Source organism: Eptesicus fuscus, chromosome 18, assembly GCF_027574615.1.
Source record: "Eptesicus fuscus isolate TK198812 chromosome 18, DD_ASM_mEF_20220401, whole genome shotgun sequence".
In the NCBI taxonomy this organism is placed as follows: domain Eukaryota; kingdom Metazoa; phylum Chordata; class Mammalia; order Chiroptera; family Vespertilionidae; genus Eptesicus; species Eptesicus fuscus.
In genome coordinates this window covers 36,083,414-36,097,682 of record NC_072490.1, presented here as the reverse complement: position 1 = coordinate 36,097,682, position 14,269 = coordinate 36,083,414, and the positions used below count along the sequence as shown (strand labels likewise).

At 49.8% G+C, this 14,269-nt stretch overlaps 1 protein-coding gene across 1 annotated transcript in view; it reads left to right on the top strand.

Moving 5' to 3' along the window:
- SLC6A1 (solute carrier family 6 member 1) overlaps nucleotides 1–9,267 on the top strand; it is a 43,977-nt gene extending 34,710 nt beyond the window's left edge. The window contains exons 11-16 of the mRNA XM_008152073.3: nucleotides 246–358; nucleotides 957–1,088; nucleotides 2,645–2,747; nucleotides 3,792–3,892; nucleotides 4,785–4,952; nucleotides 6,928–9,267. Of these exons, the coding sequence (XP_008150295.2) occupies nucleotides 246–358; nucleotides 957–1,088; nucleotides 2,645–2,747; nucleotides 3,792–3,892; nucleotides 4,785–4,952; nucleotides 6,928–7,032 (722 nt within the window). The 3' untranslated portion in view covers nucleotides 7,033–9,267. The remainder of the gene's footprint in view (nucleotides 1–245; nucleotides 359–956; nucleotides 1,089–2,644; nucleotides 2,748–3,791; nucleotides 3,893–4,784; nucleotides 4,953–6,927) is intronic.
- Nucleotides 9,268–14,269: the final 5,002 nt, after the last annotated feature.

Sequence of the window (14,269 nt, the reverse complement as noted above, 5' to 3'; positions counted from 1 at the left end):
CATCGCTGGCCAGGCCAGCGCAGTTCCTCATCCCATCCCACTGGTCCCCTTGACTGTGGACCCAACCCTACGGCCTCCCCCACCACGCACACACTTTTCCCTCAAGTAGAAAAGGGGGCTGATGACACTCACTCACAAGGTTTCTTGGAAGATGAAATGAACCTTAGAAAGAAAGTGGGTGTGTACTGAATATGTTGTAGGTGCTTGGTACGTTTTGTTTATGTTTTTTACCCTCTCTCCCCCAGGCCCCGGGCTGGCGTTCCTGGCATACCCAGAGGCAGTGACCCAGCTGCCCATCTCTCCCCTCTGGTCCATTCTCTTCTTCTCAATGCTGCTGATGCTGGGCATTGACAGCCAGGTGAGGATGTCCTCCCTGGCACCTTGAGGTGCCCCTCACCCCGCCTTGCCCATCTGGGAGGAAGCAGAAAGGGGAGGCCACTGCCCTAGGCCCCCTGAGAAGATGGCCTAGAGCAGGCGTCCTCAAACTACGGCCCGCGGGCCACGTGCGGGTGTTTTTGCCGTTTTGGTTTTTTACTTCAAAATAAGAGATGTGCAGTGTGCATAGGAATTTGTTCATAGTTTTTTTTTTTTAAACTATAGTTCGGCCCCCCAACGGTCTGAGGGACAGTGAACTGGCCCCCTGTTTAAAAAGTTTGAGGACCCCTGGCCTAGAGTTTCAGACCCTCTAGAATGTCCCACCACATGAAACTTCAGGGAACAGCTCAGCCACCTTCCCCACGTTTGAGATGGGGAAGCTGATGCTCAGAGTGAGGGACTCTCCCGAGTTCACAAAGGGAGGCAGAGGCAGAGGTGGTGGCAGATCTGGCCTGGATCCCGGGGCTCAACTGGCCCTGCTGTCTCGATGCTGCTGGGCTTTCCCGTCTCCTGCCAATCAGGCTTTGGGTGGGTTGGGGTTGGGGCCCTCCGCGGGTGGCTGACCCCTGTTCCCCCTGAAGTTCTGCACTGTGGAGGGCTTCATCACCGCCCTGGTGGACGAGTACCCCAAACTCCTCCGCAACCGCAGGGAGCTCTTCATTGCTGCCGTCTGCGTCGTCTCCTACCTGATTGGCCTCTCGAACATCACTCAGGTAAGGGCATTAAGCACCTGGCACACCTCTGGTGCCGCCTGCCCCAGGGCCACTCCCAGGCCCTCTGCACCTCAGCCTTGTCTTAGCCCACTTTACCTCCCAAACCCCGTTCATTGAATACCTTCTCCATGCCAAGCCCAGCACACACTGCAAGAAGTAAGATGGGGTCCCTTCCCTTAAGGGGCTCCTGGGTTGATGGGAGACACAGACAATGATGCAGAAACGATGGGCGGAGCTAGAGAATATAGCCCCTAACCCGGCCTAGGGCACCGGTGCTCTTCCTGGAGAAGGGGATGCAGGGGCTGAGTTTTAAAAGGCTGGCAAAAATTAACTAGAGTCCTGGCTGGGTGGTTTAGTTGGTTGGAGTATTGTCCCGTACACCAAAAGGTGGCAGGCTTGATTCCCAGTCAGGGCACGTACCTAGGTTGTGGGTTTGATCCCCGGTTCAGATGTGCATTCAATAAACACTTCCTCGGGTGAGGATTTTAAAAAATTTAACAGCAGAGTCCAGGTGGAGTTAGTTGGGCCTTTGACGTTGACACTGCCCTTCCCTTTCATTCCTACTTTTTTTTCCCCCCCTTTGGATATTAATGAGCAAGGCTCTCTGCATTCAAGCCCCCTCTCAGTCTACTCAGAAGACAGGAATATAACTGATGAATTGTACAATAAATATAAATGGCCCTAAAGCCATGAGCTCAGCCCGTGGGTCTGATTTATGATCCACAAAACCACCCCCGGATTCAGATACAGTTCAGACCTAGAATTATTGCTCATTCATTCTTTCATAATTGATGAACACCGACTACGGGCCTGGTGTGACATTGGAGATTCAGGAGTTAACGTGACAGACAGTATCCGCTCTCTTGGATAAGACTGACATACACATTAGATCATTAAATGCCATGAAGAAAGGAGGTTAGTGGACCAGAGAATGACTAGCAGGGACGGGAAAGAAGCTACTGCAACAGAGTCGTCAGGGGCAGTCCCTCTAAGGAAGTGATAGTGGAACTGAGACTCAAATGAGAGGAAGATCCATCCAGGGGAGACCTAGCTAGGGGAAGAAAGCACAGCAGGTGCAAAGGCCCTGAGGTGGGGATGGGCTTGGTGAGCTTGAGGAACAGTGTGGCGGGGGCAGAGGGAGTGAGGGGCTAAGTGGGGGGTGCAGAACCAGAGATCATGCAGGACCTTGAAGGCCAAGGCATTGGATTTTATTTTATTGTTTTATTTTCTACCTTTCTACTTATTTCTGTATTATGTTATTGTCTTATTCAAGCCATGGAAGTTTTTGAGCAGGGGAGGGACTCGACTGACTCAGCATTGTGGACAGATGGCTCCTCTTCTGTCCTCCAGCCTTCCCAGAAACGGGGCACTTCCCTCCATGCCCCCGACATTTGCACATGTTCTGCCCAATCCCAGAGAATCAACACCCACACACTCCTTGCTGCAGTGTAGCCTAACCCCAGCCTCATCAGACAGTAAAGCCCAGTTTGATTGTGAACTGAATGCGCAAGTCCCTGGCGGAAGTGGCCTCACTCTCACCGTTTCTGCTCCTACAGGGGGGCATTTATGTCTTCAAGCTTTTTGATTACTACTCGGCCAGCGGCATGAGCCTGCTGTTCCTCGTGTTCTTTGAATGTGTCTCCATCTCCTGGTTTTACGGTGAGCATCAGCCCTCCTCCCCCTATCATTCATTCATTCATTCATTCATCATTCCTTTCTTCAGTTACCATTCAACCAGTACAACTTGAACACCAGGCCCTTTCCATACATTCATGTATTTAGTTCTCACAACAACTCCGTGGTGTTACCACAGGAGGTCCCATGTTTAGAAGCTATCATAAGAAGAACGGTTAAATAAACTCATTTAAAACGGGAACCACGATTTCTTCGTAAATTTTGGGATAAAATGGTTTGTTTGAGGTTTTATCTAGAAAAGGGAAATCAAGACTACAAAAAATTCTACAGTTAAAAGAATGCACTATCTTAGGACAAAGAACGAAGGAAATAATGACTTTATTTGTTGGTTTTGGGGCCTAAGTTTCCAGACCAACTGCATGGTAGTCCAGGCATATCCTTCCCTACTCTTTGATGATCACGGCAAGGTGATGTGTTTGAGAGAAATGTCCTCCGGGGTCCCTCTTAGTACTTGATAATCATTGTATCTTTCTTGCTAATTCACCTCCCCTTTCCTCAACTCTAACTGGCCTAGTGCTATCAGATCCCCCTTGTCAGTGACTTTGCTTATAACTGGAGCAGTGCCCAGCATTACTTCATGACATCTGTGGGTCTTTGCAGGACTTGCTGTTCTTTGTAATCTATCACCAATTGCTGATAGCATCAGATCAACAGGGAAAACCATCCTGGCCCAGTAAGCCTTTGCAGGAATGGCTGAGACAGATGGTGCCTTGGGGACATTAAGAGTGATGCTTACATGTTTTTTAAGCATATCCGATTTTTGGTAGATATTTTCACATTAAGGTGATTTGCTTTCCCATGCCTACTTGCTGTGGGAATTTGGTTATTGATTGATTAGATAATGAGCACCCCTCAGAGCATTAGCCCCACGTTACAGACGCGGGAACTGAGGCCCAGAAAGGTTGGGTGACTTGTGTATGGTCACACTGTGAGAAAAGGATAGATTGAGTTTAGCCTGTCATGCCCACAACTCATCCATCCGTCCTGCTTTTGCTCCAAATGTCACAGGTGTCAACCGATTCTATGACAACATCCAAGAGATGGTTGGCTTCAGGCCCTGCATCTGGTGGAAACTCTGCTGGTCCTTCTTCACCCCAATCATTGTGGCGGTAAGGACAACACCTGACCAGCCCTGCTAGGATGAGCACAGACTAGGCCCTGGGTCCAGAGGGAAACTTCTGGAGGCAGAGGTGGATGGAAGAGGCCCCAGGCCCCTGTTCCCTAATAATACCACTGCCTGCCATTTGTTGAGCATCTGTTTTGTTCCCTGCATGATGCCAGACACGTTACATCATCCCTACAAACCTCAGACAAATAGACATTAGTGCCCCATCTTACTCCTGAGGACCCAGCGCTCCCCCAGCCAGCATCACCCATCGTGTCGCTGCTGCACTCAAACCACATGGGCCTGATTCTGAAGCCCAAACTACTCATACAGGGAGACTTCCCATTCTCGGCACCTCCCATCCCCTTCTGCAAGGGGGAGGTGAGGCATGAGCAGGCCTTGGAGGGGGGTGCCCCCCGTCCTGGGAGGGGGCGCTGGGGCCACTACACAAGTTGTGTCTTGAACTAGGGCACCCAGCCAATGGCGAATGGCGACTGACATCCAACTGTTCTGCTTGCCAAGCTGGTTAACTTGGAGGAAGGGATGTTTTTTTCTGTCAGTCCTCTCAGAGGAGTCGCCTTTTTTCTATTGGTCCTTCTGGAGGGTGTGCCTTTTTCATATTGGTTCTCCCAGGAGGGGTGCCCGTTTCTATTGGTTGTCACGGAAATGGCCCCTTTTGCCATTGGTGCTCCCAGAGCACAAAGGCTGGCCCCAGGGCTGCTTATGTACTGGAAGTGGCCTTGAGCGCAGATTCCCAAGGTGGTGAGCCTTTGTGAGGGGCAGCCTCAAGGTGGTGGCGGGGGGAGCGGACCTGTCAGCTGCAGGGTCTAAGGAGGGACCTTGGTTGACCAATATGTGTGACCTACTGCCCTCCACCCTCTCCCCCACCCTCCCAGGGTGTGTTCCTTTTCAGTGCTGTGCAGATGACTCCTCTCACCATGGGGAACTATGTTTTCCCCAAGTGGGGCCAGGGCGTGGGCTGGCTCATGGCGCTGTCTTCCATGGTCCTCATCCCTGGGTACATGGTCTACATGTTCCTCACCTTAAAGGGCTCCCTGAAGCAGGTAAGCCTCTTCTTCACCCTTTGCGTCATTGGTCCCCTTCCCCCCACTGCGCTGGGCACAGCCCCTACCCTTGTGGCGCTCACGGTCTAACAAACAAATCAATAGCCAGTGGCAATGGAGTGTTAGAGGTGCCGTGATTGGGGTAAACCAGGGAGATGGGTAAGCCCTGCCTGGGTGGAGGAAGGTTAGGGAAGGCTTCCTGAGAGAGGGGATGGCTGAGTATGAGCCAGAGTTAAAAGCAGAAGCAGAAGAATGTTCCTAGAAGATGGAGGGGAGCATGTGCAAGGCCCACAGGTACAAACTTATCACTGTGGCTGGAGGGTAGAGCGAGGAGGGGTGCAGGGGGGTGATCAGAGATGAGGCTGGGAATTTACGGTCTGGCCAGATCATGGAGGGCTTTGAAGATCACCACAAGGACTTTGGACTTGATCCTAAGGGTAATGGGGAGCCATCGAGGGTTCGGAGCAAATGAAGGGTGGGATCAGACGTGTTGAGGGCTTCCTCGAGACCTCATTTGTGAGCTTGATAAAGAGAAAACATGGTGTTACCCTCAAGGGAAGGCAGAGCCTATGAGGGGTGCTTCCCTAGCAGGGGCTCACTAGCACGTGCTCGGGCCATGCCAGCTCTTCGGTATCGAATTCTTGAGTGAAACACGGCCGTGCTGGAGGTAGCCAGGTGCTAGAGACAGGAATGGAGTGAGTGTAGGCTGAGGGTATTTCGCTGAGGAAGGGTGGAGAATCAGGTTATGGAGGCCACAGCTAGGAAGACCCGAATCAGTGGCTCTCAACCTTGTTTCCCACCAAGATGTCCTCGCTAGAAGGAGGGGTCAGGTCTGCAGCACAGGGAAGGGGGGTGGAGGGTTGTGTTCAGTCCCTGGAGTTGCTGGGAGCCTCCTTCAGTCACAGATGGAGAAACTGGGCCACGTGAGGAAACCACTTACCCATTGCTTGCAGAGCTGGGGCCTGCAGCCCTTTTATCCAGCTCCAGGTTCAGAGTTTTCATTTTCCATTGTTCTCTGCTGAGCCTCGAGAGGAAGCCAGGTCTGCATTTGCGGAGGAGAGCACAGCCTGTGCGAAGGCACCGTGGTGGGAAAGGGCAGCAAGGCGCGTCCGCAGACGGCGTGTTAGCTGATAAGGCAGGACTGCAGGATATGCCTGGAGAAGGTGGTGGGGGAGTCAGACATCCAGCGAATGTGTATCGGGCATCTACTAGATGCCAGACGCCAGACATTATTGTCAGGACTGGGGACACGGCATTGAACAAAACAGGCAAAAACCCCCACGCTTTTGGAGCTCATGTTCTAGGAGTGAGTATAGTCTAAGGATATTCAACAGATAACAAAATAAAAACACATTGGATGGGGAGGAGTACTGTGGAGAAACCCAAAGTAGGAAGGAGTCTAGGGAGTGCTGGGCAAGGCCTCGCTGAGAGGATGACACTGAGCCAAGACCTAAGGAGGTAGACACCGAGCCGCGTCACTCTCGGAAAGGAAGAATGTACCAGACGGCACTGCGAGTGCAAAGGCCCCGGGGCAGGTGTATGCCTGGAGTGTGAGGAGCAGGGAGGAGGCCAGCGTGGCCGGACTGCAGTAAGTGAGGGGATGAGGGAAGGACATGGCGGTCTGAGATGACGGGGGCCAGATCACATGGGGCCTTAATAGGACTCTGGTGAGATGGGAGCCACGGTTGCATCCTGAGGAGGGATGCGATCTCTAACATGACTGCCCCCCCCCAACCGCTGTGCTGAGAATAGAACGAGGGGGATGATGGTCAAGGATGGACGTGGAGGGCCACGGGGAGTTATTGCTATCACCCAAGTGGGAGGAGGTGTGCGTGGAGGGCGTGGAGGGTGTGGAGACACGGCCCGAGTCTGGGCACAGTTGGAAGGCAGAGCAGACAGAACAGACTTGAACAGAAGGGGGAGCAGAGAGCCAGTCTCCTTCCACCTCAGCCCGAATTCTCCCCGGTGCCCACAGCGCATTCAGGTCATGATCCAGCCCAGCGAAGACATCGTGCGCCCGGAGAACGGTCCGGAGCAGCCCCAGGCCAGCGGCTCAGCCAGCAAGGAGGCCTACATCTAGGGGTGCGAGGTGGCTCGCCGCCCCGACGCTCTCACCCCCCACCCGGCTGAGCAGGACCACCACTTGATGTCTGAAGATACCGTCGGTCTCAACCTACCTCGAGTGGCGCGTCCAGACACCATCACCACGCAGCGAGGGGAGGTGGGGGGCCGTCTCACCCCTGCTGGGTCCTGCCTCGGGCAGAAATACTCGTCGGCTCCGGCACCCGCGGGCCGGTGACCTTTTTAATCTGGGCCCCATCGGCATCAAGCCGTGGGCATCTGTGACTGCCGCGGTAGGTCACTTTTATCCCGCCAGCGAGTGTGACTCGGTGCGGCTGCACCCTCCTGGCTTTTAGTCGTTTCCCTGACTGTTCTCTTAACTGCCGAAACCCATGACTGTTACCTTGGACTTTGCAGGAGCTCGTTTCCATCGGAAGGCTGCTCTGTGCACAGGAAAAGGGCATTTTGTAGAACAGAGATTTCTAGGGAGAGCTCACTCTTAAGTAGCAGGGAGCCAGCAGAGCTCTCTCCGGTTCTGGTTTCCTCCTTCCCGAGGCAGCTGACCTTAAAACAAGCCCCAAGGACCTCCGTCAGCATTCCCAGCAATCTGTGCAGTGTCCTTCTTCCCAGCCACCGGCTGAGGGAGCATCTCCGGGGCTAGGCCTTCCTGCCCCTCCTCGCCAGGCCATTCTGACTGCACCTGGCCCTGCTCATTGGAAACTGCCACAAGCACAATTAATTTCCTAATCACCATTCTGGGGGACCTGCGATCCTGCTGGGGACGTTCCCTAACCGAAGCCCCAGTTTCTCTTAGGATGCCCAGAGTTATAGAGCACAGAGCAGCTGTGGAGGAAATCAAGGCCAAGTCCTACCCCTGAGTCCAAATGGATCCAGTTACCTTTTTAAAACTATCTCCTCCCTCACTACCACCCCCTTCAAAGCTGCCGCCCTCTCTCCTTCTCTGAAACTCCTCTGTGGGAGTCCCCTCACTGCCACTAAAATCTACCCAGCCACCAACGGAGGCGCTAGTGTTCATCCACACCCCCTCCCCCACCCCCACCTCCAAAGTGCTTCCAAGACTAAAGCTGCTTTCCTGGGAAGCCGATTTTGTTCCTTTCCGGAATGGGCTCCGTGGTGGCGGTGGCAAATCGGCACATCGGGTGGAGACAGTTCCTTGCAAACCCCAGTGACTCCGTGTTTCTCATCTGCCAGGAAGATGGGTTCCCACGTAGCCAATCGTCCGTTGTGCCCTGTAGCTCCTTAGCTAGTTAGCTCACAAACTGTGTTTTACAACTAATCCTTAATACCTATGGTAAATAACTGTGACTGTGGGTTTTTAAATCTCTTGTCATTCTCATCTGACAGTGACCAGTGACCAGCATATCAGTCCTTGCAATAAGGTATTACCCTCAGAATATTAAGCACATTATTGTAGAGAAAACGCAAAGCACGTGTACACACACACACACACACTCATCCTCGCGCGTGATATTTAGGGTCTTGTTTGATATCGTGTAGGAAACCTAAAACCTGTTCCCGAGATCATCTGTAAAATAGTCTCATTCCTAAGGCATCCCAAATGCCAGCTGGTGACTCCATGATCAAACTGCATATGTACTGTTCAATTATAGGGTTTAGATGGGACGGAACCCTTCACTGTGTATCAAGGTCCCACCCCCATCCTGAGTGAATCCCTTTAGGATAAGGGCAGGAAGACGTCCAACTTTCTCTTCGTTCTTCAGTGTGAAACTAAGACCAAGTCTTTTTAAAACAAATGCAGTGTATTTCATGTTTGTAAGCAAATCTAAGTGAGATGTTTGGCAAGAAATCCCCTAACTGATTTCCACCCAAACCTACTTATATAGCACAATATTACGTGTCGTACAATTACTGTGAGAACTGTGAATATGTGTAACATTTTTTTTAGTATTTGCCCTGGGGGGAAAAGATATTGTATTATCATATATGCTTTTTTTTTTTTGCAATAAGGATTTATTCTCAGAACACCAAGTAAATCTATCTCTATATAAAAAAATATATGTAATATAAACATATTCAAACTATATACAGAGCCTGTTTTAAAATAATTACAGTGTTATTTAGTAAAATGATCTGTTCTATGGACCAAATGTAAAATATTTATAAATGAAGATGCATTTTAAATGTCTATAAATGGTGTCATAACTGGAGCACGGACATTATGTACATTTATAAGAATTTAGAGGAAAAATAATAAAGGTTCTATGATCTACAATGTCAGACCTTCAATTCTTGGGGGTGGGGGCACAGTTGCCTCTTTAATCAGACCAAACATACACAGAATATTATTTTTCCTGGAGAGAGAGAGGAAATTGGGCTCACAATTCAGTGAAATAGAGCTGGACTTCCAAAAAGTCTTGGGATGTGTAGCTAAAACATGTCTCTGCGCTACAAAAGGGAGGTATTCTTACTGTTCTAGAAAATTTTAATGTGGTCTACTAAATAAAGGTCTAAACCCAGGATAACAGGAACATGTTTAGTTAACAAGGACATTCATGCATTCACTCATTGATTCATTCCTTAAAATACTATTGTTTTTAAAATCATTTTTTTTTTATTGATTTCAGAGAGGAAGGGAGAGAGATAGAGAAATAGAAACATCAATGATGAGAGAGAATCATTGATCGGCTGCCTCCTGCACGCCCCCTACTGGGGATCAAGCCCACAACCTGGGCATGTGCCCTTGACCAGAATTGAACCTGGGACCCTTCAGTCACCAGGCTGAATCTCTATCCACTGAGCCAAACCGGCTAAGTCTTTTTAAATCTTACTTTAAAAAAGTTGAATTCTACAGAGAAGTACAAATGGTTCAATGGACACCCAGGTTCACCAGTTGTTGACACAGAGATGATATTCTCTCTGCCAGTCCAAGTTCAGTCTGGGGAGCAGAACCACCGTGAATATTATGGAATAAGGGATTTATTGTAGGAACTAGACCTTATACAACTGAGGTGGAAGTTAGGAAGTAAGGGTCTGAAAGAGTTGCGGGGGTCAGAGCTAAGTCACTAAGCAGCTTGAGCAGAAGAGGTCTGAGCGATGTGTGTGCCCACAGTGCCTTGCGGCCCCTTTTGCAGATGGAACCCTCAGTGCCCTGTGAGCACAGGATTCCAGTGGATCCACAGCGCGTGCAGTTGAGTGCGACTCAAAGCCAGCTCAAGGTAAGTGTGTGATGTCTGCAACTGAGTAAGCAGCGGCTCCGAGAACCCCGCGAGGCCACTCTATTTGAACGGGCACGTGGTTCCGCAGCAGAAAGAAGGCAATGGTGTTCTAAGAAACACCCGTCACCCAAGGACCCCTCCTCGTGTTCTGTTACTCAAGGTGCTTCCCTTATTAGCCAACCACTTACCCCGAAAATGATGGCACAGGAGGAAAGGGAAAGATGTGCTAACTCACACTTTCTTCTCCTTCTCAGTCAGCTGGAGGTAGTGAGTACTGGCAGAATGTGTGCACGTCAAAGAGGTGATATAAAAGCAGCTCAGTTTTGTGTAGGTTTTTCTACTGGTCTGATACGCACAAAACGCCACTGCCTATCCAAGCTTCGAAATCCATGTTGTGAAATTCACATGTGAACTCAACGCTCTTGCATTTGTATACTATAAAGATGAACAATAAAAGTTATGCTGACAATTTAGATTTCAAATGTTCCTTTACTTGGGATAATATTAAATAGGAAATTAAGAAGCACCATGACCAGTCAAGAGAAAGACCATGGGAGGAAGGCAAGGCCTGATTTTAGTACCTGTAGCAGCACTTTCCCCTGCTTTTTGAACACGGGGCCCTGCATTTGTCTTTTGAACTGTTTTTTAGTATTTGATCTGGGGGAAAAAGATATTGTTTTATCATACACTAGAGGCCCGATGCATGAAATTCGTGCAAGGGTAGGCCTTCACAGCCCCGGCTGCCTCGAGGCCCCACCCCCCACCCGCACCCACCTTGGCCTGGCACTGCCCACCACACCTCCCCTCCCCCGTTCCCCGGTTCCCCGGAAGCCCCCTCCCACGATCGATCGCCCCCCACCCCCCGCGATTGATTGCCCCCCCCCAGCTGGTGGCCTGGGCCTCCCTCTGCAGGGCGATCATGGGACGATGGCGGGCCCCCTGACCAATCGCATCACACCTGCCTTGGCTGGCCTGGCACCAGTGCGTGTCATAGCGTGGTCGTCCGGAAGGTCATCTGGACAGTCGTTCTGCTGTTGGGTCTTTGGGTCGATTAGCATATTACACTTTTATTATTATAGATGCTATTTTTTTGCAATAAGGATTTGTTCTCATAACACCAAGTAAATCTATCTCTATATAAAATATATGTAATATAAGCATATTCAAACTATATACAGAGCCTGTCCTAAAAAAATTACAGTATAATTACTGTTACAATCTGCAAATAAAGGAGTCGGCATGGGAAAGCGTGGGGGAGGCTGTTGCCTCTGTGTGGCTCCCACCTCGGGATGTTTGCTGGATGACCTGGCGCCACTGGTCAGCAGGGCGCTGGGCAAGGGAGAGCAGGGACAAGCTGGACCCCTCCCGTACCCCTGGGAACACACCGGCGTCTCACTGCATCTGACCCTGAAGGCCTCCCGGCAGTAATGGCTCCTGCTTTACTTCTGCCTTCCAATCTCAGGCAAATGTTGCTTTTGGCCAACCCTAATCCAGAACTACGCAGAGAAGGGGATTCCGGGAAATACAGGCTTAGCTTAACCTAGTGAATAGAACAATACAATGTCCCTCCACCGCCCCCCCCAAAAAAAACTATAATAATAATATGATGATGATGATGATGATGATGATGATGATGATGATTTTGCTAATCCGTTTGAGAGCAAGTTGCTGAAATTTGGACCCTGCTTCTCTTAAAACATGAGCACATGTCCTGTAAGAAAAAGGACATTTATCAAATGCAGAAAATTTCACAGTTACAATAAGATTATCTAATCTACACTCCACATCCAATTCCTCTAATTGCCCTGATAATACCCTTTAGAGCAATTGTTGTCTGGTCCTGGATCCAGGAGCACCTTTTCTTGCCAGGCAGAGATGACACCGCGAGACTCCCAAACTCGCTCGGGTTTGATTTTGGGGTGAAAACCAAAAAGCACTTGCTGGTCTGTATTAGGGGGCCAGGGACATGTTCTGCCTCAGGCTCCTCTAGATGTCCTCAGGCCTGCTTCCTTCCCTTCATTCAGGTCTCTGCTCAAATGTCATCTCCTCCCAGAGGCCTTCCTGACCACCTACCCAAAATAACACACTTCCCTGTCTCTCTGTCCCCTAACTCTGCTTTGTTTTTCTTTTAAAAATATTTTTATTGATTTTTTTTTTTTTTACAGAGAGAGAGGAAGGGAGAGAGAGAAACATCAATTTTGTTGTTCCACTATTTATTCATTCATTGGTTGCTTCTTATATGTGCCCTGACCGGAGATTGAACCCACAACCTTGGCATATCGGGACAACACTCTAACAAAAAGAGCTACCCAGCCGGGGCCTGCTTTGTTTTTCTTATTTTCAGGGCTCGTATGTTTATTCATTTGTCTGCCTCCCTCCAATATAAAGGATGCTCTGGAAGGATAGAGACTTTTTCTGGTTCACTGCTCTTTCCTCAATGCCCAGAATAGTGCCTGACACATAGTAGGAGCTCAATAAATACATGAGTGAGTGAATGAATGAATGAATGAATGAATGAATGAATATGGACAGAGAATGACAATATAACAGCCATTGAGGTTGCTGGCTTTGGGTTCAGACAGCCCTGGACATGAGTGACGGCTCTGCTGCTCACTCTCCATGCATCTCTGAACATGTCGGTTAAATCTCTTTATGTCTCAGTTTCCACACAAAATTGTGGTTAACGTGAAAATAGTTAAATAAAACAAGGAAAGCACAAAGCAGAGGGCCTGGCCCAAAATGAGCATGCAACAAATAGCACGTGTTATTATGGCGATGGTGCCTGAGAGCTTCCCTTAGAAGGATCTTTTTATTCTGGGTCCATCCCCCACCCAGAGCCCTGTGTTTTGAAGGATTTTGTCTACCAAACTGTCACTTAATAATAAGCCCTCTTTTTTTAATTAGTCAGATGTGGCTGCTAATTAGAGCTCCTGATTAGCATGAGGTAACCAGGGTGACAGCACTGAGCTGATATCATTCCAGACATAAACAAAGCAATGTGGCATTTTGGGAACCCAGCTCAACCTGATGGTGGGTAATTATGTGATTTCCTCCTGGCTCAGTGTCATGTGAAAAACAGTTCCAGACACCCTATTGGTCTCTCCAGGGACCCTGACCAGTCCAGGGCCTCAGGTGGGGTCTATATCTCCATCAGCTCACGAAATACCTGGTTGCAGGCTTTGCATTTCTCCTCTTTAAAATCAAAGCCATGCAGAATGCTTTGAGAAGCAAACTGCCAGGCGGGGTGGCCACAACCCTGGGCCAAGTTAACGGAAAAGAACACAGCAATGGCTTGCGATCTTGAAACCCCAATTGCGTGCACGTCTCTCTTCTTCAGGTGACCTCGCAGCCGGGGAGCGGCTGAGTCCATCCTGAGGCCTGTGCGTTGTTATGGGCACTCACTCCGAGGGCTACCTGGTCTTCCGGGTAGATGATGTCCATTTTGATGTCCATTTTCATTCCCCAAGAGTATCCGTGGGGATCATCCCCCCACATCCTTTCCCCAAACCAGGTCTTGTTATTTTCAAAATTTCCAGTTTCACAGCCAAAGATAATCCAGCTTATATTTCTTTGAATGTCATTGACGCCGGTCTTTTTTTTCCATGGGTTTCTGGCCTTTTGTGTTTATCTGGCCTCTCCTCTCTCTGTCCTCACAACCTTTCCTTTTGTGATCCTCTTGGGGACTCCCTTGGGTCAGACCTCACCGAGCTGTTGCACGGCCCTTTAGAGAAGTGCCCAGTGGTGTGGGCAGTGGTGGCAGTAACAACAGTGATAATGATACTGAGCGTTTATTGAGGCCCCACTAGATAAGAAGGAGGGGCCAACCACCTCCCCAGGGCTTTCTCATCACCCCTCCCAGCAGCCTGTGAGGCGGTTAGTGCCCCACCCTCACCTCCCCTGGTCCCTTTCCATTTCCATTGCTGTGCACCCTGGCTCCCTCTTGTCTGAGCCACAGACACAGGAATTGCTTTTTATAAGGGAGACTACATAATAAACTATATATTTTTTAAAGCACCACCCCACATGAGCTTGCCAATGTGGAGGAGGACAATTTACTGA